General features: G+C 39.9%; 2 protein-coding genes across 5 annotated transcripts in view; one reads left to right on the top strand and one right to left on the bottom strand.

Annotated features, from left to right (window-relative positions):
- The first annotated feature begins 557 nt into the window (after positions 1-557).
- On the top strand, positions 558-14,987 carry SPATA4 (spermatogenesis associated 4). Its single transcript, XM_060776189.2, has 6 exons — positions 558-745; positions 3,827-3,956; positions 4,706-4,824; positions 6,439-6,659; positions 11,225-11,341; positions 14,639-14,987. The coding sequence occupies exons 1-6, from the start codon at positions 597-599 to the stop codon at positions 14,761-14,763; spliced, it is 861 nt and encodes a 286-aa protein (XP_060632172.2). The 5' UTR covers positions 558-596; the 3' UTR covers positions 14,764-14,987.
- Positions 14,988-17,502: 2,515 nt separating this feature from the next.
- WDR17 (WD repeat domain 17) overlaps positions 17,503-27,205 on the bottom strand; it is a 71,027-nt gene continuing 61,324 nt past the window's right edge. Inside the window, exons 23-29 of one of the 4 annotated variants that reach the window (XM_067468725.1) lie at positions 27,057-27,168; positions 25,306-25,447; positions 25,102-25,204; positions 23,817-23,918; positions 21,324-21,422; positions 20,489-20,672; positions 17,503-18,431 (exon numbers count right to left, since the gene is read on the bottom strand). In XM_067468725.1, coding sequence (XP_067324826.1) covers positions 18,312-18,431; positions 20,489-20,672; positions 21,324-21,422; positions 23,817-23,918; positions 25,102-25,204; positions 25,306-25,447; positions 27,057-27,168 — 862 coding nt within the window. In that variant the 3' untranslated portion in view covers positions 17,503-18,311. Of the gene's footprint in view, positions 18,432-20,488; positions 20,673-21,323; positions 21,423-23,816; positions 23,919-25,101; positions 25,205-25,305; positions 25,448-27,056; positions 27,169-27,205 lie in introns of those variants that run through there. The other 3 variants (XM_067468724.1, XM_067468726.1, XM_067468727.1) reach the window with 3 other exon arrangements.

Genomic DNA, 27,205 nt, shown 5'->3' with positions numbered 1-27,205 from the left:
CAGATATATAAACCCCACTTGCCTTGTTTCCAACAGACCTCACAACCTCTGAGGATGCCTGCCATAGATGCAGGTGAAAAACCTACAATCTAATTCAACATAGCTTTGTGACAGCTACAAAACTGAAGTTTCTGGAATATAACAACTACTTTCAAAGTAAACACCGCAGAATTGAACAAGAAATAACACTTGCAAACCAGGAACAGAAAAAAAAAATTCAGCTACCATTCTCAGAACTTTTCTTGATCTATGGCCTTCCCAGGGCCTTTCCACACAGCCATATAACTCAGAATATCAAGGCAGATAATCCACAATATCTGCTTTGAACTGGAATATCTGAGTCCACATTATCAGATAATCTAGATCAATGTTGATTTTATTCAGCTGTGTGGAAGGATTCACAGAAATGGAGGGCAAAGGAGCACGCACTCCCTATGTTTGTGGGGCGCAAACTCAAGCCACTGAGAGACACATCCCACTCTAGCTGTTGCCAGGCGACAAAATACTGTATGCCCTTCAGCGCATGCGTCCTTTGGTCTCTCTGTTCCGAGGGGCGGGGCTGAGCGGGCTTGTTGGTTACCCTGGCAACTGTCATCATGACTTCCACAGGTTCCTCGTATGGAGGGAAAGAGTCCCAAATCCTTCAGGCCTACTCCACCATTCCGAGGCGCACGGGGCTCCCGCGAACGGTGCTGCGGTGGCTGCAGAGCCTCGATCTGACTTTCTCGCCTCGGCACTTCCGCAGGTGAGGTCAGGGCCCCCCGCAAACCCTTCGCTTGGCCTCCCAGACACTTTTGGACTTCAACTCCCAGAAGCCTCAGCTAGAGTGGACCATGGTGTGGGCTTCTGGGAGTTGAAGTCCAAAACTATCTGGGAGGCTAACAATTGGGAAAAGCGAGCATTAGAAGATGGGAGAGGTAGCCACACGGCCAGGGATCCACAAACTTTTTAAGCAGAGGGCCAGGTCACAGTCCCTCAAACTGTTGGAGGGCCGGATTATAATTTGAAAAAAGCATGAATGAATTCCTATGCACACTTAAAAACAATACCATAATTAAAATGCAGTACAATTTTAACAAGTATGATCTTATTAGTATTTCAATGGGAAGTATGGGCCTGCTTTTGGGTGATGAAATAGGATTATTGTTGTAGTTATTGTGTGCTTTCAAGTCATTTCAGACTTAGGTTGACCCTGAGCGAGGACCAAGTAAATGACCTCGGAGGACTGTATCCGGCCCCCGGGCCATAGTTTGAGGACCCCTGCACACTGCTTTGGCTTTATGCTAGACAACTCTAGGGTTTGTACTTTCATGGGATATATTTATTTATCCTTAGAGCAAAACTACAGATTCCAGAATTTTATAGCATTGAGCCATAGCAGTTTAAAGTGACATCAAACTGCATTCATTCTCAAATGTCAAGATGCTTTAAAGTGTCCGTAAAGACCTTTCGTAAGCCCCTATCTCTCTTTTCATCATCAACATCATCATCATTATATTCAAGGTGCATATTATTATTCAAGGTGCAGGTGCTCACCTACAAAGCCCTGAACGGTTTGGGACCACCCTACCTGCGTGACCGTATCTCCATCTACAAACCCACGCGCTCGCTTCGATCATCTGGGGAGGCCCTGCTCGTGATCCCGCCCACGTCGCAAGCGCGCTTGGTGGAGACACGGGACAGGGCCTTCTCCGTGGCGGCCCCCCGACTTTGGAACGCCCTTCCAAAAGATCTCTGACAGGCCCCCACACTAGCAGTTTTCAGAAGGAATCTGAAAACCTGGCTGTTCCGTTGTGCCTTCCCGGATTAAGAATCCCCATCCCAAGTCCTAGTAGCACTTTAGTACAATTAATACTGCTGCACACCGTACTTTAATTCCTATGCCCCTCCTGCCATTTTCAGCACTTTTAACCATGTACCCCTCTCGCCGGCCGAACCAGTTTTTAATATGTCTTGATGTATTGTTATTGCTGTTTTGCTAATTTTTGATTTGTTTCGCTTTTGATGTTGATTTGCTTTGTTATTACTTGTTATGTTTTCTATTGTATTGTGTGTTGTGGCTCCGGCCTGTGTAAGCCGCATCGAGTCCTTCGGGAGATGCTCGCGGGGTACAAATAAAGTTAATAATAATAATAATAATTATATATATATATATATATATATATACACACACACACACACACACATACACACGACATTTATATGCCGCCCTTCTCACCCTGAAAGGGACTCAAAGTGGCTTACAAGTAAAAAGAAAATACAATATATTATATTATTATCATAGCACAATATTAATATTATATATTACATTGTACTATAACATTATACTGTAATATTATTAGTAATATTACATTTAATATAAAATATATAATTATAATATCATTTTATTAGTAGTAGTATATTGTATTACGTAGAGGCCGTGACAGACTTTGTATTTCTAGGCGCAAAGATTACTGCAGATGCAGACTGTGGCTAGGAAATCAGAAGATGCTTACTTCTTGGGAGGAGAGCAATGTCCAATCTCGATACAATAGTAAAGAATAGAGACATCACACTGGCAACAAAGATCCGCCTAGTCAAAGCTATGGTATTCCCTGTAGTAACCTACGGACGTGAGAGCTGGACCTTAGGGAAGGCTGAGCGAAGGAAGATCGATGCTTTTGAACTGTGGTGTTAGAGGAAAGTTCTGAGAGTGCCTTGGACTGCGAGAAGATCCAACCAGTCCATCCTCCAGGAAATAAAGCCCGACTGCTCATTGGAGGGAAGCAGGCCCGTAGCCAGGATTTCGTTTCGGGGAGGGGGGGGTAATTTTTTTTCAGGGGGAGTTTCGGGGGGGGGGGGCTGAGTTTCGGGGGGGGGGGGGGGCTGAGTCTGAGTGAAAGAGGATCTAGCCTAGCAAACCTTTTGTACCATTACCCCAATACCCCCATGCATATGGGATATATTGAGTATGGTGATCAGATCATGATATGAATAAACATAACAGTTCAAATAATGCACCAGTAAGGCCTTTTCGCGAACCACCATGAGAATTTCGGGGGGGGGGGGGGCTGAAGCCCCTCAAGCCCCCCCCCCCCCCCCCCCGGCTACGTGCCTGGAGGGAAGGATACTAGAGACAAAGTTGAAGTACTTTGGCCACATCATGAGGAGACAGCAAAGCCTAGAGAAGACAATTATGCTGGGGAAAGTGGAAGGCAAAAGGAAGAGGGGCCGACCAAGGACAAGATGGATGGATGGCATCCTTGAAGTGACTGGACTGACCTTGAAGGAGCTGCGGGTGGTGATGACCAACAGGGAGCTCTGGCGTGGGCTGGTCCATGAGGTCACGAAGAGTCCAAGATGAATGAACGAATAAAGAACATATTGTATTACATTATAATATCATCAATATTATATTATATTATATTATATTATATTATATTATATTATATTATATTAAGCACACTGCAGGAGACAAGATGGAACTGCCCTCCTGGTCCCGCTCTTCACTCTGATCTCGGAGCAGCAGTTGGTGGGAAATCAAACCCTGTTTCTACACTGTTGTATTAATGTGGTTTGGCATCTCTTTAACTGCCATGATTCAACGGTATACAGTTATGGGAATTGTAGTTTTACAAGACGCTTAAGCTTTCTCTGCCAAAATGTGCTGGTTCCTCACCTCCCAAGATTCCATAGCACTGAGTCAGGACAGTTAAAATCGCGTCAAACTGCATTAATTCAACAGTGTAGATGCACCCTCAGTCTAACACACAAACCACTTTGCCACACTGTCTCTGGAGTTAAACTCCCGATGAACTCATCTCTTCTCCTTTTCATCTTGGCACAGAGATTTTTCAAATGGCTTCCTCATTGCTGAAATATTCTCTTGGTATTACCCGGAAGACATTCAAATGAATTGCTTTGAAAATGGGACCTCCTTAGCTTCCAAACTAAGCAATTGGTCACAGCTTGCAAAGGTAAGCCAATGCAGCATTCTGGGAATTTCAGATAATTGTTGAATTTTTTTCAAGGAAGTCAGTGGGTCAGATTATTCTTTCTTGCCTCTTTGAATTGCTGGCAGAAATTCCTATATGTCCGCTCAGAAATAAATCTCATCTAGTTCAGGGACCGTTAATTCTGAGGAATAGTGATAACAATAATAGACCCTCCAGTTGTGCATATAGTTTATGTATATATGTTTTACTGGGAATACTTGTAACATATAACTACTTGTACTCTTTTTGTTTCCATGGTATTGAAATGTTCTTTATGATCTCTTGACATGTTGCTATTGCCGTGTACCCAGAAGCCATGTCTGACTTACAGCAATCATAAAGTCACCCTACCACAGGGTTTTCTTGGCATGATTTGTTCGGAGTAGGTTTGCCATTTCTTTTCTCTGATGTTCAGAGAGTCTGGCCCTGTAGCTTCCTTGGCTTAGTGTGGATTAAAACCCTGGTCTCCCAGAATCCCAGTCAAACACATAAGACACCATTAGACTACATTGGCACTTCCGTATTTTTTTAAATGCTGAAATATTCCTTTTGATCTTTGATTATTCTGCAGTAGTTGTAGTCAGATTTATATCTTTCATGGCTGTATCCTGTCACCTGTGGTGCTCAGATTTTGTGTGTTATGCATCTATGTTTGTTTCAAGTGAAAAGCAGATTCTGGATAAAAAGAAATTAATTAATTTGTTCGAATTTCTCATGCTTCTTTCTTACAGTTCTTTGCCAAAAGAAACCTGAAGCCCATCCGAGAGCTAATCGATGGAACAATTCATTGTAAACCAGGAGCTGCTGAAATATTTGTACAGGACATTTATACCATGCTGACAAACAGGCGGTAAGTTTTGTTTTTCACCAAGTTATATGTGAATGGGTTGCTGTGAGTTTTCCGGGCTGTATAGCCATGTTCCAGAAGCATGCTTTCCTGACGTTTCACCCACATCTATGGCAGGTATCCTCAGAGGTTGTGAGGTCTGTTGGAAACTAGGCAAGTGGGATTTATATAACTGTGGAATGTCCAGGGTGGGAGAAAGAACTCTTGTCTGTTTGAGGCAAGTGTGAATGTCTGGATCATGGCCATACAGCTCAGAAAACTCACAGCAACCGAGGGATTCTGTCCATGAAAGCCTTCAACATTATATATGAATGTTACATACAAATGTCTATATTTTGGTGTTGATTTATGATAAAGTTATATGCTTTTACAATTTGTGCTGCCTATTCTTTGATTGGTGTACCTGAGGTAATCTAACTGTGTTTTCACTTGGTGAGCAAGTAAAGTAGTTTGCAGAGTCCAAATACAAGGGCAAATACAAACATGCAAATGTGAGTAGATCAATAGGTACTGCTCCGGCGGAAGGTAACGGCGCTCCATGCAGTCATGCCGGCCACATGACCTTGGAGATGTCTATGGACAACGCCGGCTCTTCGGCTTAGAAATGGAGATGAGCACCACACCCCAGAGTCAGACATGACTGGACTTAAAGTCAGGGGACAACCTTTACCTTTTTATAGAGGTACCTATATATCTGTATATCTCTCTGTGTGTATGTATATGTGTGTGTGTATATATATAAATTTTATATATGAATTTTCCCCTCACATATTTGCAATTATTTGCAAATCCTATATAATTATCTATATATTGTCTAGATATGTCTAGATAGATATATATGAATATAGATATATATGGCTTGCAAATATTACGTGGGAAAATGCACACACAAATATATAGAGAAACATGGAAAGCCCTATATGTATAGATATATAGGCCCTATATATATATATATATGGCTTGTAAATATTGAAGGGGAAATGCGCACACACACACACATGTATACATATATATATATATATATATATATATATATATATGTCTAGGTAAATATGAATGTAGATATATAGGGCTTGCAGGAGGGAAATGCATATATATAGAGAGAGGATTGGCAATCTTTTCAGGAGAAATGCATATGTGAAATTAGTATATATAATTATGGATCTATATCTAGCTCTGTATTGTTTATATAGGCATTGAATGTTTGCCTGTTACTATGCTGGAAACTGGCCTGTGTTCCCATGGGGAGATAGGGCAGGATACAAATGAATTTATTATTATTATTATTATTATTAAGCTATTGTTGATGCCATATTGTTTTTGTTGACTCTTGTTTTTCACTTACAGAGCTAGTTTACTGTTTTTCTTTGAAATACAATAAATATTCAAATACATTTAACCTAATGATGTCTCCATTAATGTAATTTTATTGGCATCTATTTTTTATTTTGAAATGTACTAGTAGCTGTTGCATTTCCCACCCCAGGCTTATACTTGAGTCAATAAGTTTTCTCAGTTTTTTGTGGTAAAATTAGGTGCTTTGGCTTATATTCAAGTCATCTTATACTCAAGTATATATGGGTTGTATATATATCTACAACTTTCTCCTTCTTCAAGGATCAAACACATCCAGGATGAAGAGGTTGACTTTACAGATCGTATTTATGAGGATAAGTTACCAATGGTTGCTAGATCCACTCTTTCAAGGGCTATCAAATCCCATATTAAGCTAACAGAAATAATGGTGGAACCTAATGAAAACAAAAACAAGCAGAAAATTAATGCTGTCATCAATTTGCATATGCAGCGAAGGAGGCAAGAAAGGGAACAAAATCCAGGTGAGTGGTTCTTTCCAATTGTGGCATGAAGCACAAACGTATTTTTCAACTGATGCTAAGTTACGTTTAGTAGAATACGGAACTAGAAAAAACATGGGATGATAGAGGGGAGATTGTGGCGTAGCCAGAAATATGTTTGCTTCACTCCTGTTTTATCTCCTTTCTTTCCAAACTTGTGCATTGTACAAATTAAGAGGAATGCTGACAACCAACTGATAAGCTACCTTATTTTGCTTTGGAAAGTTTTGAACATCAACATCTTATTGTACAGGAGTTGATTATAAATTGTATGATTTTAACTGTATTTGTGTTTAGATTGGCTGCAGTAATGCTGGAGCGGCCTAAGTCAGAGGAGTCCTCTATGTGCGTTGCCATGGAGACCAATACAGGAGAGAGGGAAGTGGGAGGAGCTTAGAGAGGAGAGTTTGAAAAAACGACAGTTAAAAATCAGTTAGGGTTTAGGTTTAGAGGAGTGAGCAGTCCGGGTTTAGGTTCAGAGGAGTCAGGAGTTAGATTCAGAGGAGTGAGGAGTTAGGAGTTGAGAGAGAAGGAAAGGAAAGGTGGCGGAGTGACTTGTGAAGCAAAGCTTTCAGGCTTTGAAAAGCTGGGTTTGGCTATTGGAAGTTTCTCAGGCTAGTGCAGCCGAATGGTGAAACAGAGCTGGTATTCTTTTAGTCTAAGGAGAGGCTAAAGAATAGTTTACTTAGTATTTGATCTAGGGAGGATCAAATAAGGGAAACATCCCTGTATTGAAACTTTGTCTGAAACAAGTGCTCTACGTCAGAAAGATACTGTGTTACTTGAAAGAATGAACTGTTAAAGTTACAAGTATTATTCCAAGTGCAACAAGGAAAAGTTACGTCTTGCAACCACACGCTGTGTACTTAATAAAATTATTAACTTTTATTTGAAGATTGCCTCAGCTCCGTCTATTCTGTGTCCAAAGTGCCATTTCTCACAATATTACAACTTACCTAACGTGGTGGCAGAAACGTAGGGAAAAGTAACCAAATAAATCTAGATTCTTCTCTCCAGTCACGCTACAGTATATACAGTGTAATTACTACTAAGTTATTACTTTCTTAATAAAGGAGGAGGTGCAATTGAACAGCCTCCCTTCCAACTTGATGGTAAATTTGGTTCCCAATCGGCAACCTCCATTGCAAATCGGCCAGTTCTTTTTAAAATTGGGAACTGGGGTAAAATCTCCTGAATACTGGTTCTTTTCAAATTGGTGGCAACAATAAATCATCCCTCCGCTCCCTTGCTTCTTATTAAAACCAAAGAGCAAAAGAGGAGGAATATGAGAAAGACAATCTTACAAGTTGATCTGTTTCAGTATTCAAAGGAGTTTGAATCTGAAGCCTAAGCAATATTTCTTCTAAAACTTTTGTAGTGCAAAAATAAAATTGTATGGGACATGCAAATCTTGTTCCACTCCCTTTGTCATTATGAGCTGCTGTTCCAGTTAAAACATGTATTTATTTATTTATCGTATCAGAAGCAAACCAAGGGTACAGTTGAAAATGTATCTCAAAAACACAAAGTTTAAAAACTTGGCATTATATTAAATATCCTTTGACCAGAAACTGCCCACTTGGAATAACTCTGGTGTTGCTATAAGGAGGTCCTCCACTGTGCATGTGGCAGGGATCAGACTGCATTGTAATAGGTGGTCTGTGGTTTGCTCTTCTCCACACTTGCATGTTGTGGACTCTACTTTGTGGCCCCATTTCTTAAGGTTGGTTCTGCATCTTGTGGTGCCAGAACGCAATCTGTTCAGCATCTTCCAAGTCACCCAGTCTTCTGTATGCCCAGGGGGGAGTTTCTCATTCGGTATCAGCCATGACTTGGGGTTCCAAATTTTAGCCTGCCACCTTTGGACTCTTGCTTGCTGAGGTGTTCCTGCGAGTATCTCTGTGTATCTTAGAAAACTATTTCTTGATTTATTAGCATGCTGGCTGATATCCGAACAGAGGATGGGCCGAAGATGTCACTGCCTTGGTCTTTTCATTATTGGCTGCTACTTCCTGGCGGATGCCAGGTGGCTAAACAGTATAATTTCCCCAGTGGTGTAGGGTGTAGACATCCTGTGAAAATATGGCATGTCTCATTAAGAGCCACATTTGCTGTTTTAGCGTGTTTAGATGTGTTCCACACTGGCCATGCATACTCAACAGTAGAGCAGCAAAGCACAAGGGCAGATATCTTCTCTGTGTCTGGTTGTGATCTCCAGGTTGTGCCAGTCAGCATTCGTATGATATTGCTTCTAGCACCCACTATTTTGCTTGATATTCAAGCAGTGCTTCTTGTAGGTCAGAGCACAGTCCAGGGTAACTCCCAGGTATTTGCGTGTGCTGCAGTGCTCCAGTGGAATTCCTTCCCAGGTAATCCTCAGAGCTCAAGATGCTTGTCTGTTCTTAAAACGAAAAGCACATGTCTGCTTTAGATGGATTAGGAATCAGCTGGTTTTCCCTGTAATAGGCAGTAAGGGCACCTAAAGCTTTGAAGAGCTTCTGTTCAACCAATTCAAAGCTCCCTGCATGAGCAGTGATGGCATAAATATCAGCATAGATGAAACTCTCTGTTCCTTCTGGCAGTATCTGATCATTTGTGTAGATGTTAAACATTGATGGAACAAGCACACTCCCCTGTGGCAGACCATTCTTCTGTTTTCGCCATCTGCTTCTCTGGCCCCGGAATCAACAAAAAGCTCCTGTTTTGTAGCAAATTTTCTATGAAGCAGGTGAGGTGGTAGTCCTTTGTGATATAAGTTTTTCTCAAGAGAAGACGATGTATTGATTATTACTTTTATTTTTATTTGGTCAGTTCAGACATCATTTGGATAAGGTTTCTCATATACCTCATCTTGACAAATAAAAAATTGTAGAAATGTGTTTCTTCACCATCTTCTTGGGATACCAGACTCTTGAGTTACATTCTAGGATGGAATGCCCAGCTTTATCCTTTGGTTGTAGTGCTGATACGAGTGAAGCATAAATATTTGAGATCTGATATTTATGATGCTGGAATCTTATACGAACAGTTCATATAGTATTTCAGTGTCATAAATATCAGATATCAAATATTTATGGTTAGCTAAGTAGCAGTGGTACTGAGACCCCTTTACTGAAATGTGAACTTACTTAACGGGATGCCTGCAGAAGTGCCCAATGTGCATTGGGATTAATGAGAGATACAGCGGCACATCAGTCTCGTCATGCATCACGCTGTTAGAATCGTAGAGTTGGAAGAGACCGCAAGGGCCATCCAATCCAACCCCATTCTACCATGCAGGAAAATACAACCTGAGCACTCCCAACAGATAGCCATCCAGCCTCTGCTTAAAAACTTCCAGAGAAGAAGACTCCACTCCCCTCTGAAGCAGCATATTCCAGTTCAACAGTTCTTATCATCAGGAAGTTCTTCCTAATGCATCATTCACAACCTAGGGTCAGGACCCCGGGGGGGGGGGGGGGGAGTCATGAGGATGGTTTTAGAGGGGTTGCCAGAGACAATAAGAAAATACATATTTCTAATGGTCTTAGATGCCCCTTTGGAAGAGAAAGCTGAAGATCTCTCTGCCTGACCTCTTCCTTTTTGGAAACAGATCACAAAATCTTCCCACCAAAACCCTCCTTCGCTGTGATTGGTCAGCCTCTCAGCTGGCTCTTAGGAGGGCTGTTCTTGATACAAGTTATGTGTGGCAAGTTTACAAGTTCCATCACCAGTTTGGTACAGAATGACTTCTGAGTGTTGGTGAACTACAACTCCAGAATTCAAAAACGGCACATCACATGCAATATTTACCATGTTGGTAGCATGCCAAGTTTGGTGCAGATTCATTGTGGGCTGAGTTTAGAATGTTCTTTGTAGGTGAACTGTAAATCCCAGCAACTACAACTCCCAAATGTCAAGGTCTATTTTTCCCAAACTCCACCAATGTTCACATTTGGGCGTAGTGAATATTTGTGTCAAGTTTGGTCCAATCCATCATTATTTGAGTCCACAGTGATCTCTGGATGTAGATGAACTACAACTCCAAAACCCGAGATCGATATCTACCAAACCCTTCCAGTATTTTTTGTAGGTCATGGGAGTTTTGTGTGCCAAGTTTGGTTCAATTCCATCGTTGGTGGAGTTCAGAACGCTCTTTGATTGTAGATTAACAATAAATCCCAACAACTTCAACTCCCAAATGACAAAATCAACCCAACCATATCGGGTATTTGTGCCAAATTTGGTCCAGTGAATGAAAATACATCCTTCATATCAGATATTTACATTACGATTCATAACAGTAGCAAAATTACAGTTATGAAGTTACTGGCTGTGCTATGTAAATCAGCCTTCTACTAAATATGGGTGTTATAGAACTGCATAATTCTAATTTCCATATACATAAGTCCATTTACGAAGATGTAAATCTCCAACAGGAATCTTTTCCATTTTTTAGAATATTTATAAGTAAGTATTCATCAGCTTTAGGAAAGGACAGTGTAAATTTTAAAAGTTTGGAGCGTTTAACTGTATGCATGTTGCTCATGTCAAGTTTTATTTTCAAGCCCGGTTTGGCATCAAGCAGACGCTGAGAGAACGTGCCATTCGTCGTCCTTCTCTTCTGACACCTACCTTGAGTTCACAGACGTTTCAAAGGGAGAAACCTGCTCTTGGACCTACTAGTAAGCTTTGTCCTGGTACTTAAAAGTCTAAGCTGCAGTCTTGTTTAGGATATTGGGATGGAATTTCTGCTACAACAAGTGAGACTACTTCCCCCTTCCCCAAGTCCGTGGGAGGAAAGGCCAGTGGGATCTTCTAAAGCCAGGCTAGATAACTTGTGGTCCAGATGCTGATCGAATGGATACATTTATGTTGGAAATAGCAACCTTCCAAGTCTTCACTATTTGTTTGTTAATGTAGGTATTTGCTAATCTGTATTGTGTGTGTGTGTGTGTGTGTGTGTATGTGTGTATTGATTTGCCAATTTCAGTGACCTCTTTGGTGTGGGAGAGACTACAGGCATGTGATTGTACTGAGCATGTCCAGACTCAAGACTCCATTTTGTTATTCGTATGCTTTTGGACTTCAGTAGAAGCAGATGTCTTTTGAACTTATGCAGGAACAGTTTATTATATATTTGCTTTGAGAAGCACTGAGTACAGTTATACAGTTTGGACTGTCATAAGATGTACAGTGATCCCTCGCTACTTCGCGGTTTGCTTTTCGCAGACTCACTGTTTTGCGGTTTTAAATAAATATCAATCTAAAATATTAAACATTACATTATTTACACGGTGGTGGATGGTGAGCGGCTCTGCCTGGCGGCCAATGGGTCTCAGAAAGGGAAGCTGGTGTTTGGGCCGGGCCTGAGGCGCGGTGGGGAAGGCCTGCTGGTTACAAAGTGCAGACTATTGTGCTACCGCGGCCCCGGAAGTGGCTCTGGAGGTGATAATTGGTGAATAAGTGAGGGAACACTGTACAAGTGGCCCTGGGAGGACTCAAGTTGTGTCCTCCGACTGGCGAAGGGGAGGCGGTGAGCTTGGGGCCAAAAGGAGGGGGAGGAAGAAGAAGAAGAAGAGGAGGAGGAGGGTCTGTTTGGAGAAAGAGAGAGGGAAGGAGGAGGAGCTGCCACTGGGAGCCTGCAGCCAGGCAGTGCTGGCTGGAGCACGTGTGTGCACCAGGTACTGCAAAACATGCACTTGCTCAGGCGGGCAAGCTCTCACGACTTCTCATTCAGTGGCGGGGCTAACCCTGAGTGCACGGAGGAGCAAGAGGCAGCGATTGAAGGATTTTGTTTATAAGGTAAAGAAAAAGGTTTTCCCCTGACATTAAGTGTATAACTACTAAAATAATTTATAAATATTAAAATAAATATAGTGTCCCTACTTTGTGGATTTTCACTTATTTTGGGTGGTCCTGGATCATAACCCCCACAATAAATGAGGGAACACTGTATACTTAAAGACTTTGGACTATGGGCTATTGATTAAGAATGATGCCCTGTGTTATCAACACAAAGAAACTATATCCTATCCATAACTGAACTTCAATAAGAAATGTGCCTGTATGCTAAATTAATACAAGATGTTTGTGAGTAAACAAAATGTGCTACTTTTTAATGAAGACTTTGTTTTCTGTCTCTAAGTGATTAGTTTTAAACTAAGAGTTTTCAAGGGAGAGTATATGTTTTTGGGCAATTTCAACTTCAAAGAAACATTTTCAAACCTCTTAAGAATATGTTTTTTGTGCAGTGGCATGTCTTTGTCCCTGACAGTTCAAAGACATGGTTTATCAGTTTAACAGCTGAGTTACCTGTGTGCCATTACATGAATGCTTGTGAACATCAAAGGGTTGACTTCTAACAAGGTCATGCCTTTCCTTGAGTGGTGGTTTTTAAAAGGTGGTCTCCAGATGTTCATGGAGATTCACATTTTTCTTTTCAAAAAGGTTATGATTGCCATTTTTCCAAAAATTTACTGCCAGAGGAAAATTCTGTGGACCAAGTGAGATGCAGGTGGAGGCACCTTCCTTTACTTTCCGTTTCTATACTGTCCCTTCCAGAAAGCAAAAGCAAATGAGGGCACTTGGAATAAATTTATTATGATCAACAGAATCAGACAAAATGAGGGCACTGCTTCTGCTCTCTTCTTTGGGAGTACACAGTGCACCAGATTCACAGTGGATAGTGTTTATGTGCAAGAGATTGTAAGCAGAAACAACCTTTTTCTTTCTCGGGATGCAGCTGTGCTGTAAAATTAATGCAGCGTGACACTCTTTAACTGCCATGACCTGGTGCTATGGAATCATGGGAATTTTAGTTTTACAAGATCCTCAGCCACTGCAAAAGCGTTTGGTGCCTCACCAAACTACAGCTCCGAGGATTCCATAGCACTGAGGACTCTTCCAGACAGGCCCTATATCCCAGGATCTGATTTCAGGTTTTCTGCTTTAAACTGGATTATATGAGTCCTCACTGCCAGATAATCTGGGATAAACAGAAAACCTGGAATCAGATACTGGGATATAGGGCCTGCCTGGAAGGGCCTTGAGCCATGGCAGTTATAGTGGTGACAAAGTACATTAATTTAACAGCGTAAATGCAACCTTGATTGTATATTCCCCCTATATGTTACTAAGTTTCCCAAAGTCACCTGCCCATTCGCCTCCATTTTCTGATGCAGGGCAAGGGAAAGAAAGATAGTTAGTTTTATTGTGTGGTCCTTATCAGTCAGTTTCCTTTCTTTCAAAGAAAAAAAAAAGAAAAGCAGTCAGAAGCACCCTTTCTCTCAAGTAGATGTTATCATTTGTAATTAAGTCCTAAGAATTTAAGTCATCACCTCTTTGTATGCCCCTGCAAAGAAAAGACACCTGGTTCTGTTTGAGTAAGGCTTCTCCAGTCTCCTCACCTTGCTGTCCGAAAGGTCGACAGTTCGAATCCGAGGAGTGGGGTGAGCTCCCGCTGCTAGCCCCAGCTTCTGCCAACCTAGCATATTGAAAGCATGCAAATGTCAGATCAATAGGTACTACTCCAGCAAGAAGGTAATGGCGCTCCATGCAGTCATGCCGACCACATGACCTTGGAGATGTCTACTGACAACATCATCTCTTCGGCTTAGAAATGGAGATGAGCACCAACCCCCAGAGTTGGATGCAACTAGACTTAATGTCAAGGGGAAACCTTTACCTTTACCTTAGCGTTGAGAAACAGTCAGCAAAAGCTCTACCCACTCCATGTTTGTAATGGAAGCTGTTTACCTCACATGCAGATTTTGTACAGAATAGATAGCACTGTTGAATACTGCCAGTGTCTCTAGAATAAATGATAGCTAAAGGCGTAGGAGGCAGTTAAACTTGGCAGCTGCTCGTAAAGCTGTCCTGGCATATAATTTGTCAAATGTTGGTAAGTGCATGTCTGTATTATATGATGCCGTGGTTAAGTTTGAAGAGTGCTAACTTTCTTTTCCCCTGCTTTTGTCTAGCTTCCACCGAAATCAGAGGCAAAATGGGTGTCCACTTCAAAACCATCCAGGTGAAGCAAGCCGAGAGACTCCCTTTTGATGGACGTATCAATGTGGAAACTCCAGCCACCCATTTTAAACTGTAACTAATAAAAGAGATCCATGCTTAAAAATAACAGAAGGCTCAACAGAAGGCTTATGATCAAGTTTCTTTCTTATATCGGAAACATGGGCCTTCAACAAAGTGTTAAATAGTGGGATAGAATATAGAATAAGAACTTTGTAGTTTTCCTATTTCTCTTTTTCACTCTACATATTCTAATGTTAAAAAGCCTCATCCTTTTGGTTGATGTTCTAATAAAGTTGATTATCGGCATAAGTTGGGTCTTATTGTCTTCTACAGAATAGTAAAACAATTTAAAAAGTTCTGATGAAATTTACAAGCTTGAGTGCATTTTATCAAGAATGCACTCAAGCTTGTACAAAGGTTTTATTTCATTTTTTTATTTTAACAATTGAAACTCCAAATAGATAGCTATTTGCACTTAATAAGCGGTTGCACTTATTTGTTAGCAATTTGTTTGGCATAATAATCCTGAGGGCAGGATTATTATTATACCCAAATTGGTAGCAAATAAGCCCATGTGCAGCTAGTGCACATACATAATCTGAGTTCTGGGTCATCCTGTCTGACTTTTGGTTAATCATGGAGTGTTTTTGACTTTGGATGAAAATAATAAATGGGAGAACAGTATTAACAAGTGTGTACGTGAAAAATAATGTATTAGTAATTCATTAACAGCAGCTAGTGTATTCACTGCCAGTAATTTGGCATGGGGCATATAAGGGAATAAACAGAGGCCTTTGAAAATGTGGATTTTATTAGTATATTGCAGTGGTTCCAACCCTTTTTTGACCAGGGGCCACTTGACCAGGGACCATTCTCCAACATTCGTACCAAAAGGGCTACGAATTGGTTTTTGGTCAATTTTAGACTTGGTTTGGCTATTTAGGGTGCCGATTCAGAAAACTGCATCGGATAAACCACATCAGCTCTAGTTTCTGATACAGAACATATGCCATCCAGTTGTTGACGTTATCGTGTGAATGTCCAATATCAACTTTTTAAATGCAATATGGGCCAGGTGTTGCAACTTGCGATGGCTTGAATCATGGTATCCTGAATAACAATTTGAGTCTTTGAAAGAACTACTGCACTTCCATCACAGGCAAAATGCAACATGGGCTGAGGAAGTAAATGATCTTCCATTTGAGTGGCCATGGAATTTGGTTCTCAGGGTCCATATCCTGAAAGCCAGGAACGAAGCTTTAAAAAGTAATCAGCAGCGCAATACTCGAGACAGAGCATCTACCTTAACTATGTTTATTTTCTATCAAGTAAAGTAGGGTCTAGGCATGTGCATTCAGGGAAAAACTTGTTCTGTTTAATGTCCTGGCTTTTGTTGGGGATCCCAATCCATTTTTTGTAAGCCTCCTGAAATGGGGAGGGTTATTTTTGGTTCTTTCATTTCGGACCATTGGGGTGGGGTGGGGGAGCTTCCCACCCACTGGCTCCCCTTCCCAGCGTGTGTTCTTACCCTGGCACCTGCTATTTCTACTGTAGAGTAACAGGCGCTTGGCTGTAGGCACTGGCAAGCTTTCCGGGCCTGCCTGCATGCCTCACCACACACACTCTCTCCTTGGAAAGAGAATGCGTGTGTGGCATATGCAGGTGGACAGGCCCAGAAAGTGCACTCGCCTGCAGCCAAGCGCTGCTTACTCTAGAGTAAGAGCTGCTCAGTTGCAGCTGAGCTCTGGGCCGGCCTGCCTGTACGCTCCACCACACATACACTCTCTTTCCAGATGCGCACGAAAGCAGGCTTTCAAGTCTTTGTGTGCGGAGGGGGCTTCCCGTTTCATGCTTCTGAAGAAATGGAAGACACAAAAAAATGGTAGAAACTGTAGGAACGAATTTCATACACATGTCTAGTGGGGCCTCTGTATCTATGAAGGATTCATTCTGGGAACCGCCATAGATACCAAAAAACATGCATGATCATGTTCTATATTTTTTAATGGGGGTGATATATAATCATTCATATTTATATTTATATTCATACACATTCATATCACCACTATTTATATAAATAAAAATGTAATGTTCGTTTGTGGGATTAACAGAACTCAGAAACCACTGGACGAATTGACACCAAATTTGGACACAAGACACCTAACAACCCAATGTATGTCCTTCACTCAAAAAATTGATTTTGCCATTTGGGAGTTGTAGTTGCTGGGATTTATAGTCCAACTACAGTAAAAGAGCATTCTGAACCCCACCAATGATCGAATTGGGCCAAACTTGGCACACAGTTCTCCCATGACCAACAAAAAATACTGGAAGGGTTTGGAGAGGAATGTCCTTTAGTTTTGGAGTTGTAGTTCACCTACATCCAGAGATCACTGTGGACTCAAACAATGATGTATCTGGACCAAACTCTACACGAATACTCAATATGCCCAAATGTGAACACTGGAGTTTGGGAAAAATAGAGTCTTAACATTTGGCAGTTGTAGTTGCTGGGATTTATAGTTCACCTTCAATCACAGAGCATTCTGAACCCCACCAACGATAGAATTGGGCCAAACCTCCCACACAGAACTCTCATGTGGGCCACAGCAACGTGTGGCAGGGGACTGCTAGTTTACTAATATAATGATTTGTGGTTGCTGGAAATGGAAGATCCTGATCCAACAGACTGACTGTATCGTCAAATGAGGATACTGGTAATCAGTGTAAATTCTTAGTTTACATGCTGTACATTTTTTTCTCACAGTTTGTTTGACTAATTCTCTTTTTCCAGAAAACAATCATAGCTATAAATCCTTTGTATAAAAAAATCAGCAATTTATTAGCATTTCAGAACTTTGAATACCATCCGTTTACAATCACTAAAATTAAAGGAATTAAATTCTCCACATTTACATGATGGTATTTTGAGGCATTCCAACAAGTAATTTACTTACATGGTATTTTTCATAAAATAACTTTTAGAAATAAGCTTATTAATTGAAAATAAAGAGAAATGTCAAGTGCAAATCTAGATATTCAAAATAGAAGAAAAATTTTTATGTCAGTTGAAGTGTAAAACTAAATATTTCAAAATATCTGCTAAATGGAAATCTGTATTTATAATACAACAATTTAATTTAGATTCATTAATCATTTACTGGATTCATCAGAACACAATCCATCATGAAGAGCTGTATCAACGTGATTGGTTTCCATGATCTTGCATCGAAGCAGTTTTGTAGATTGTGCTCTTAATTTACACCAGGAGGAGACATATACAAGACTTAATCTAAACTATGAATGATGTACCCTTCATTGTAGACCCGTGATTCCAAAAGCAATTTACAGACACTTTTCTAAGAAGCATAAGTTATACATGAATGTGACATTGTCTTTTGTTCATGGAAATAGCATGTGAAATCCTTTTAAAAAATCTCCAGGTTGCCAACTATGTTTGCCTTTCTTTGGATTACCAAATATAATAATATAAATTAAATATAAAATTTGCAGACTTCATGAAACTATCCTTCAAGGAAGATTCAGTCCTAAATCCTTCAACTAATAGCAACAAATAGCTGACACGTTTTTGTTCATTTTCATAAAAGGGAGTATTCTTGTGCACTAGAAGGGGTTGAGTCGTATTCCTGTTCCCAATGGAGAGAAGGGGTTCACTTTTGCCCACATCAACGCATCATTAAGTGAAACTGCCGACTTTCCATCTTCAAGAAAAAACACCGGACCCTGTATAATATAAACAGTTTGAACAAAGAAAACAAAGTAAAAGTCCTATAAGGAGAAGGGCAGTTCACTTGTAGAATAGCATCTGGCTAAATGTACTATTCCAAATAACTGTATGCTTAAAATAAGGATCCAAGACTAAACAAGGATCATGATGTCTTTCTTGCTATTTTATAGCTATCGTATACACTTGAAGATAAGCTGAGTTTTTCAGCCCTTTTTTTGAGCTGAAAAAGCCACCCTCCGCTTATAATGGGGCCAAGGCTGGGCAGTGGAGCCTGGAGGCCATTGCTTGCAATATATGATATATTTCTCTCTCCTCTTATGTCCCTTAACAGTGTGTTTTCTTTTCCAGTCAAAACAGAGGGAAGGGGAGAAAGGAGATAAAGTTCATTTCCTCTTGGTATGCATGGCTATCTTTCAAACCCACCCCATTTCCTGATTTTTGTGTGTATCTAAATATTTTAACTTTATATGTGCATTTTTATTCCTTTGGAAGTGTTCACTGGCCTTTGCAAGCCCTATAGATCTATAAATATGTTTCTATATATCAGTGGTTTCCAACCTTTGGTGTTTTGGACTTCAGCTTCCACCAGTTCCTAACAACTGGTAAGCTGGCTGGGATTTCTGGGAGTTGAAGTCCAAAACACCTGGAGGCCCAAAGGTTGGGAACCACTGCTATATATCCATGTTTCTCCTTAAGCCTTTGCAAACCACATATATCCATTAATCTTATAAAAACATTTTCCCCTGAAACATTTGTTACTCTCTCTTACAGATATTTTGGCATTTCCCCTTGAAAGCCTTTGCAATCCCTATGTACCTCTATCTATCTATCTATCTATCTATCTATCTATCTATCTATCGTCTGTCTGTCTACATTAATTTGATACATGAATTTTCCCTTCATATGTTTGCAGGTCTTTGCAAATCCTATACATATATGGATATCTAGAGATTTCCATGCACCTGTATATCTGCATCTATAGGTATACATTATTTTTATATATGAGTTTTCCCCTCACATGTTTGCAAGTCTCTGCAAATCCTATATAGATATAGATATCGATAAATATATAGAGGTACCTATATATCTGGATATCTTTCTGTGTGTGTGTGTGTGTGTGTGTGTGTGTGTGTGTGTATGCATTTTCCCCTCACACGTTTGCAAGTCTTTGCAAATTCTAAATAGATATAATACAGAGATGTCTAGATAGATATATATGAATATAGATATATAAGGCTTCTAAATATTGCAGGAGGGAAATGCACATATATAGAGAGAGGATTTGCAAATGTTTCAGGGAAAATGCATATGTAAAATTAATATAGTTAATTATAGATCTATATCTATCCCTGCCCTGCATTGTTTGGATAAGCATTGAATGTTTGCCTGTTACTATTTTGGAAGCCGACCTGAGTCCTCATGGGGAGATAGGGCAGGATACAAATGAAGTTGATTATTATTATTATTATTATTATTATTATTATGTTATTGTTGATACCATATTGTTTTTGTTGACCCTACTTTTTCACTGCTTAAGCTCTGCAAGAATGATACAAGGATGACAAACAGTGAGAAGTGCAATATTCCGCGAAGCATGTTTGCTTACTTTGCTTAAAAGTAAATCCCACTGAGCTCAGTGAAACTTAATTCAAAGAAAAGTAATTTTAGAATTGCAGTCTTGGATTTTTTCAAGCCACAAAACTAAAATAGGTTTGATAATAACTTACAACATTGGGTTGTAGCAAACGTTAAAGTGAATGCAAAACTGCTTGTTCAATTGGTCACCCTCTCTTCATCGCAAGGCTTACTTGAGATTCAGTGAGAGAGTTACATGAGAAATAAGTTAATGGGGAAGGGAAAGCGGAGGTGAATCTGAAAAAAATGAGGCTTATATACATTTTAGGAGATGCAGGTGTGTGCAGTGGCAAGAACTGAGTGGGGAAACTCAAATGTGTGAGCAGCCTTCTGCTTTCTTATTTACAAGCTATGATCAAAGAGTTTGCATTTGCAAAGATCTCAAACAGGGCACCTCATCCAGTTCTATCATCAATACCTGTATCCTTAATCCTGTCAAGCAAGAGATATGAACATCTGAATGACTGGGAAGGTTAGAGCCAGTTACATAATCTGGCCCTATTTTGACTTTCAGAGGTTCTTCTTTTATTCGTGAGAGCAGTGTTTCATAAACCTCTTGTTGTAACTCAGATGGAGGTGTATGTGGACATTCATCAGAAGATCTAGGAGAAAAATACAGATTGGTTGTAATGCTAATTGAAGATTGTAACACATAGAATCTAAACCAGTGATTCCCAAACTTTTTTTGACCAGGAACCACTTGACCAGGGACTACTCTCCAACATTAGTACCAAAAGGGTTATGAATCAGTTTTTGGTCAACTTTAGATTCTATTTGGTTATTGGAAGTACTGATTCAGAAAACTGCATTGGTTAGACCACATCAGCTCTAGTTTTTGATACAGAACATATACCATCCAGTAGTCGCCATCTGTTCGACCACAGAAAACCGTATTTAATAATCTAGAGCTAATGTGGTAGTAGCAATCTTTTGTGGGTAGTCAGCCTCTCCCCTCCTGACATCCCTGTTGCCTTGGTGCTATAAGAGGTTTTTCCGAGAGCAGTTGCTCTCAATACTTGATTTCGAGGCAACTGTGTAGTAATGGTGAGGCTGCGGACCATATTTTTGTTCTTGTGGACCACAGGTTGAGAACTACTGATCTAAACACAATTCCTGGTAGTTTTTTTTTCTACCAAAGGTAAAAGATCAGATATTCAAAGATATTTAGTCACCTGAGAGATGAGAAGGGCAGTATACAAATACAGTCAATCAATCAATCAACTAAGGTTCACTCAGGATCATTGAACACCTACTTGCTTAGTGATTGAGTACAGGCTCTCCAAGCATCTAGTTCCTCAGAAAGTTGTTCAATCTTCAGGGGTACACACACCTCCCGTCTTTTTAAAAGCTGGCTGGAAAAGAATGCAGTGTAATAGAGGTTTTGAAAGCGCATGGCATGCATTACAGTTCTATACAACTGCTTGATGTGAATGATTCAATGAATAACCATTCCCTTGAATTGTTTTTTAAAAACTGAGCACAAATATTATGCATTGCTTTCTCATCCTAGGCAGTGTTGCACTCTAGCACTGAAACACCTTTTCACCCGCACCACACCAGAGTCCAGTAGTACTATCTAAAAAGGTTTATTAATGAAAGCAGGTAAAAAGCGGGAAAAGGGGGCATTTCTAAAAGGGTCTGTAGAATAGAAAATACAAAAAAGCAGTAATCCAAAAATGACAAAGTACATAGAGTCAAGAGAACCAAAATCCACAGCAGTACTTCAAACATAAATCCATAAACAAAACAAACATAACAGGGACTTTTTCCAAGGCAAACTCTCCAAGGAACAAAGGTCTGAACCAGAACAGGAAATCTGAATCATGAACTTGAGAGCAGAGACAGGAAAGCCATCCTTTATGGCAATGTTGTCTCCTCTGAGAAGCTTGAAGCCCAAACCACTGTCCAGGTGCCCATGAGAGCATGCCACATACCCTGGGACTTCAAGGTCTTATCTTGGATTCTCTGAGAATATCTCGTTTGTCTATTTTTCACTCCTTGCCTTCTCAGACCTAATATAGTTTCCCCAGAAAACTCCCCATCGGCCCATGGTCTTTTCACAAGGGAACTGGAACTGGGAACGAGCACAGGAATCCAAACCATCGCTCTCATCTATCTGCAATTCTCTCTGATCACTCTCAAACTCCTCACTGTGAAACCTTTCCATCTTCTCATCCTCTGAAACATCAGAAAAATCCTATGCTACTTGCTGAGCTACAACAGGCAGATGTGTAAAATATATAAAGACATGCTAAAAGAAATAAGAAGCCATGCTGCTTCATGTGCTTCCTCCCACTTCCACACTGCAATGTTTTGACAAAGCATTAACAGCACAAGAGAGCCTCTGCACAACTATGACAATCATCAGCATTCAAAAAATGGCCTATCTATCCATATTAGACTATGCTCTTATTCCTACATGAGACTTTAAAAGATAAACACCTACTGCTAGTAGCATGGTTCCTTGGCAGATACCAAAGGCTCATTGTAGCAAACAACTTCGTATGTATTCAGTGGTAAACATTTTGAACAAAGTGTTCAAAAATGACTCACAGGAATTCCAGTATTAAACTGTATAATGTGATCTTCATTCAATGTGTTGTCGAAGGCTTTCATGGCCAGAATCACTGGGTTGCTGTGAGTTTTCCGGGCTGTATGGGCATGTTCCAGAAGCATTCTGTCCTGATGTTTCACCCACATCTACGGCAGGCATCCTCAGAGGTTGTGAGTTCTGTTGCAAACTAGACAAGTGATGTTTTTATATTTGTGGAATGCCCAGGGAGGGAGAAAGAACTCTTGTCTGCTTGAGGCAGATATAAATGTTGCAATTGGCCACCTTGATTAGCTGTGTCATAGCATATTATTTGAGAACACAGAATTACTGGACCACTCTTAACAACCACCATGTCAGACTACACAGAGAAGACAATGAAATCCACAAGCATGTGGACAATTTCAACAGAAAGGAGGAAAAACTGAAAATGAACAAAATCTGGCTGCCAGTATTTAAAAAAACTCTAAAATTGGGACAGTAAATAAAAAGCAACACTAAAAAAACAGGGTAATTCTAGAAAAGAATCAATCAGGGCCAGCTAACACCTCCCAATAAAGGATTCCCCTGGGCAGGTAGCAGCCATCCTTTGAAGCAGCAAGGCCATTCAACGCTAATCAAGATGGAGAATTGCAACATTCACACCTGCCTCAAGCAGACAAGAGTTCTTTCTCCCACCCTGGACATTCCACAGATACATAAACCTCACTTGCCTAGTTTCTAGACCTCACAACTTCTGAGGATGCCTGCCATAGATGTGGGTGAAACATTAGGAGAGAATACTTCTGGAACATGTCCATACAGCCCGGAAAACTTATAGCAGCCCAATGTGATCTTCTTTGGGCAAGCAAATATTAAACATTGGACAGTACTATGGTTGTAATGCTCCCCATGAAAGTCTGAACCATCTTCAATTAGGCTCTGCATGTATGATGACATCCCTCATACCAAATTCAGAACATCTCCTTAGCATCTTACACAGTCCATCTGCATAAAATAAATCTACCTTAAACCAACCACTTCCAGAAACAGAGTCTTTTGCACCAAAAGAAAAGAACTTGGAGCACTTTAAAGACTAAAAGACCATTACTTGCAAATTACTTCCAAGCTCTGAGAAGAGGAAACTACAAATCATAATAAAGAAAAAACACAAAAAAACTGGGTATACAGTTATTGCTGGAATCAAAGCTGTTACCTGGTATATTCATAAAGTGCTGGTACAATGCTACAGTATTGTCTTCTTATAGCCAGTAAAGCACCAATGTAACCACATAGTATTAACAACTCATTTCGAAACCTGAAAATAGAATAGCATTCAAATAAAAAGTGTTTCTTATTTTACTCAGTCATCATGCATGAACATGACACATACTAATTTATTTTCCACACTCCTATGGTGTTTTTCAGCTTTAAAAGTTCAAAAAAAAAAAAGATTTATAAAGCAAACAAAAAAAACAAGTATTAAATATTTTTTTAAAAAAGGAGCAATAAAGCACACATAACCTGAAATAATGGAAAACTATACCCTGGAAACCTCTCTTATATTCTTGGTAAAATAAAACTTAGTATGATAAAACTATCTTCACCAGCAACACTAAGGGCAAGGCAACTCTAGTGAGGACAGAAATGCTAGGATCACTATTATACAGTTTTATTTTCAGTCAGTTAGGTAAAGGTAAAGGTTTCCCCTTGACCTTAAGTCTAGTTGTGTCCAAATCTGAGGGGTGATGCTCATATCCATTTCTAAGCCAAAGAGCCGGTGTTGTCCGTAGACACCTCCAAGGTCATGTGGTCAACGTGACTGCATGGAACATTGTTACCTTCCCGCAGAAGGTAACATGCAAGTCTACTCACATTTCCATGTTTTTGAACTGCTAGGTTGGCAGAAGCTGGGCCTAAAAGCGGGAGCTCATCCTACTCCCCAGATTCGAATCTCAAACCAACTTCAGCAAGTTCAGCGATTTAACCCGCTGATAAATATAATAGTTCAGTTTGGCAGACAGAAGAGGTTTCTGCCTAAGATAGGGAAAGAAAGATGTAAGAATAATGGGTTTTTTTTTCCGTGTCAGGAGTGACTTGAGAAACTGCAAATCGCTTCTGGTGTGAGAGAATTGGCCGTCTGCTAGGATGTTGCCCAGGAGATGCCTGGATATTTTTTTTGATGTTTTATCATCCTTTTGGGAGGCTTCTTTCATATCCCCACATGGGGGAGCTGGAGCTGACATTGGGAGCGCATACGTGTTCTCCCCAGATTCAAAACTGCAACCTGACGTTCTCCAGTTCTTCCGGCACGAGGGTTTAACCCACTGTGCCACCAGGGATTCCTAGAATAATGCCAAATTATCTGGTGGCTAGTGAATGTGTGCTCTAAAGAAAAGACAGCGAAGGGTGATGTGGAGCATCCAAATGCAGAAATATTAAGTGTATGAAGCAAGAAGCTAAGTATCAATTGTTAAAACGTAAACATGAAACATACTTACTCACTACATTTATGAAGCAGTAATTTTTCCGTGCGTATATAGCTCAAAATATCAAGAAATGGCCAGACTGAGTCCAGAGTCCAGTTTGAACTGCTGATGTGTTCTACAGAATACAAATTGGGGGAAAGGAATTAAATAAAGTGAAGGACAAAGGAGTGAAACGTATGAGTATTTTCATTCAGCAGCTTCATTCATCTAGCTTACCTTTGACATACTGAATGCCTATAGGAAGTGCTTTTTCTGGCTCTATAGTTAACAAAAAGTATTTTATTGACTCAAATGCATTTCCTTCCATTTGAGCTGCCTCTGCTAATTGCATACATTCTTCAACATCTGGTAAGCTGCACTGAAAGATAAAACACATACAAAGAAACAATTGCATTGACAGAATTATTTGTAGAGAAAATGCTTGAGTGATGTGCTTAAGAATGGATAAAATGCCCAAACATAAAGAAGTCTTCTTTCCTACCCAGCAGCACAGCATGAGGACATAGATGCATGCTTGTAAACAATACAAAGGAATACATTATGGGGAGAGAGGACACGTTAGAAATAAATTATTATTATTATTATTATTATTATTATTATTATTATTAAATTCTTTTTGCATCTTCAGCACTTCATCTCTATATTATCTACCCATATTTACTTGAGTCTAATGCCCAACTAAGATTGGATCTACACTGCTCTATATCCCAGGATCTGATCCCAGGTTATCTGCTTTGAACTGAATTATAAATCCACAGTGCCAGATAGTCTAGGATAAGAAAATAATCTGGGATCAGATCATGGGATATAAGGCAGTATAGATGCAGCCTAAGTAAACATCTCCCTGAAATCTGGTGTTGCAGATAGAAACCTTCTACAAGCCTCTTATACAAGTTGTTATGTATATAATTGTGACTGCTTACTGTATTGTGTGTTTATATATTGATTTGCAGTTTCCCCTTAACTTTATGTTGTTTGAAGTTGTGGGAGTAACTGCAGACAATGTGTCCAGATCAGGGACTATTCAGATTGAGACTCCATTTTAGAAGTCAGTTTGCATCAGAAGCAGTTGTTTAGAAGTCAGCACAGTTTATAAATATGCTGAATACATGATGTTTGTAAGTAAATCAACAATGTTACTCTTAACGAAGACTACTCATTTTGGTCTCTTGAGAGAACGATTTAAAAGCAATATATTTTATGGGAGAGTAGATTTTTTGAGCGGCAACTGAAACAACACTTCTGAAGATCTGCTATATACGTGTATTTTGGCCATTGGAATATCTTTGTTCCTAATAGTTCAGAGAAATAACCAGGTATATCAGTCTAACAACTAAGAAGCCTAATTTGCCTTGCATAGATACTAGTGGATATTTACCACTAAGGAGAAGATTCACCCAAACGAGTATTTAACTCTTCTCAGGAAGATCATACTTTACAAAAAGGTTATGATTATTCCAAACAGTGTGAATGCCAATTAACCTTCAAAAGAGTCACACTTCCAAAAGACTATGGTGATTCCTAGTTTTCCAAAAGGTTATGATCTCTAAAAGGTCATGCCTTTCCAAAAAGGGATATAGGGAAATATAGATCTGGTCTAAGTATACATCTCCCTTAAATCTGGGAAAGGGCCGCTTCCTTACTTTGCGAGGCCACCATTCAACAACTCAGTTATGCCTAATAACCATCCATGTAGAGCTTTTTCATTCTAAATATTATTGGCAATCCCAGTGAAGTAATCCGTGTGGTCTTGTACACATAGTGATCTGTGCAGAATCAAATCCCGAGGCAAAACATTGTCGAATTGTGACTTTTAAAGAAAGGGAATATGTTTTGTAATTCCCACTTATAAACATGAACAGTGAAATGTCTCTGTAATATCTTACAATAAACTAGAAATTAAACTAAATACTATGCTGAACAAATAATCGTAGGGGGTTAAAAGATAATTGGCCTTTCAAGTGTACCTTTTCATGTAGATCATTTATCTCTGCTGTACATCCAGGATAGAAAGCGCAAAGCTTTACTAACTGTAGTTCATTATTGGGAATCATCATGAGAAGATCTGCTGCTAAATCCCTGCAAAACAACAGAGACAACTCACATTTCACCCAAC

This window comes from Anolis sagrei, chromosome 5, assembly GCF_037176765.1.
Source record: "Anolis sagrei isolate rAnoSag1 chromosome 5, rAnoSag1.mat, whole genome shotgun sequence".
NCBI lineage: Eukaryota > Metazoa > Chordata > Lepidosauria > Squamata > Dactyloidae > Anolis > Anolis sagrei.
This window is presented reverse-complemented; position numbering and strand designations above follow the sequence as displayed.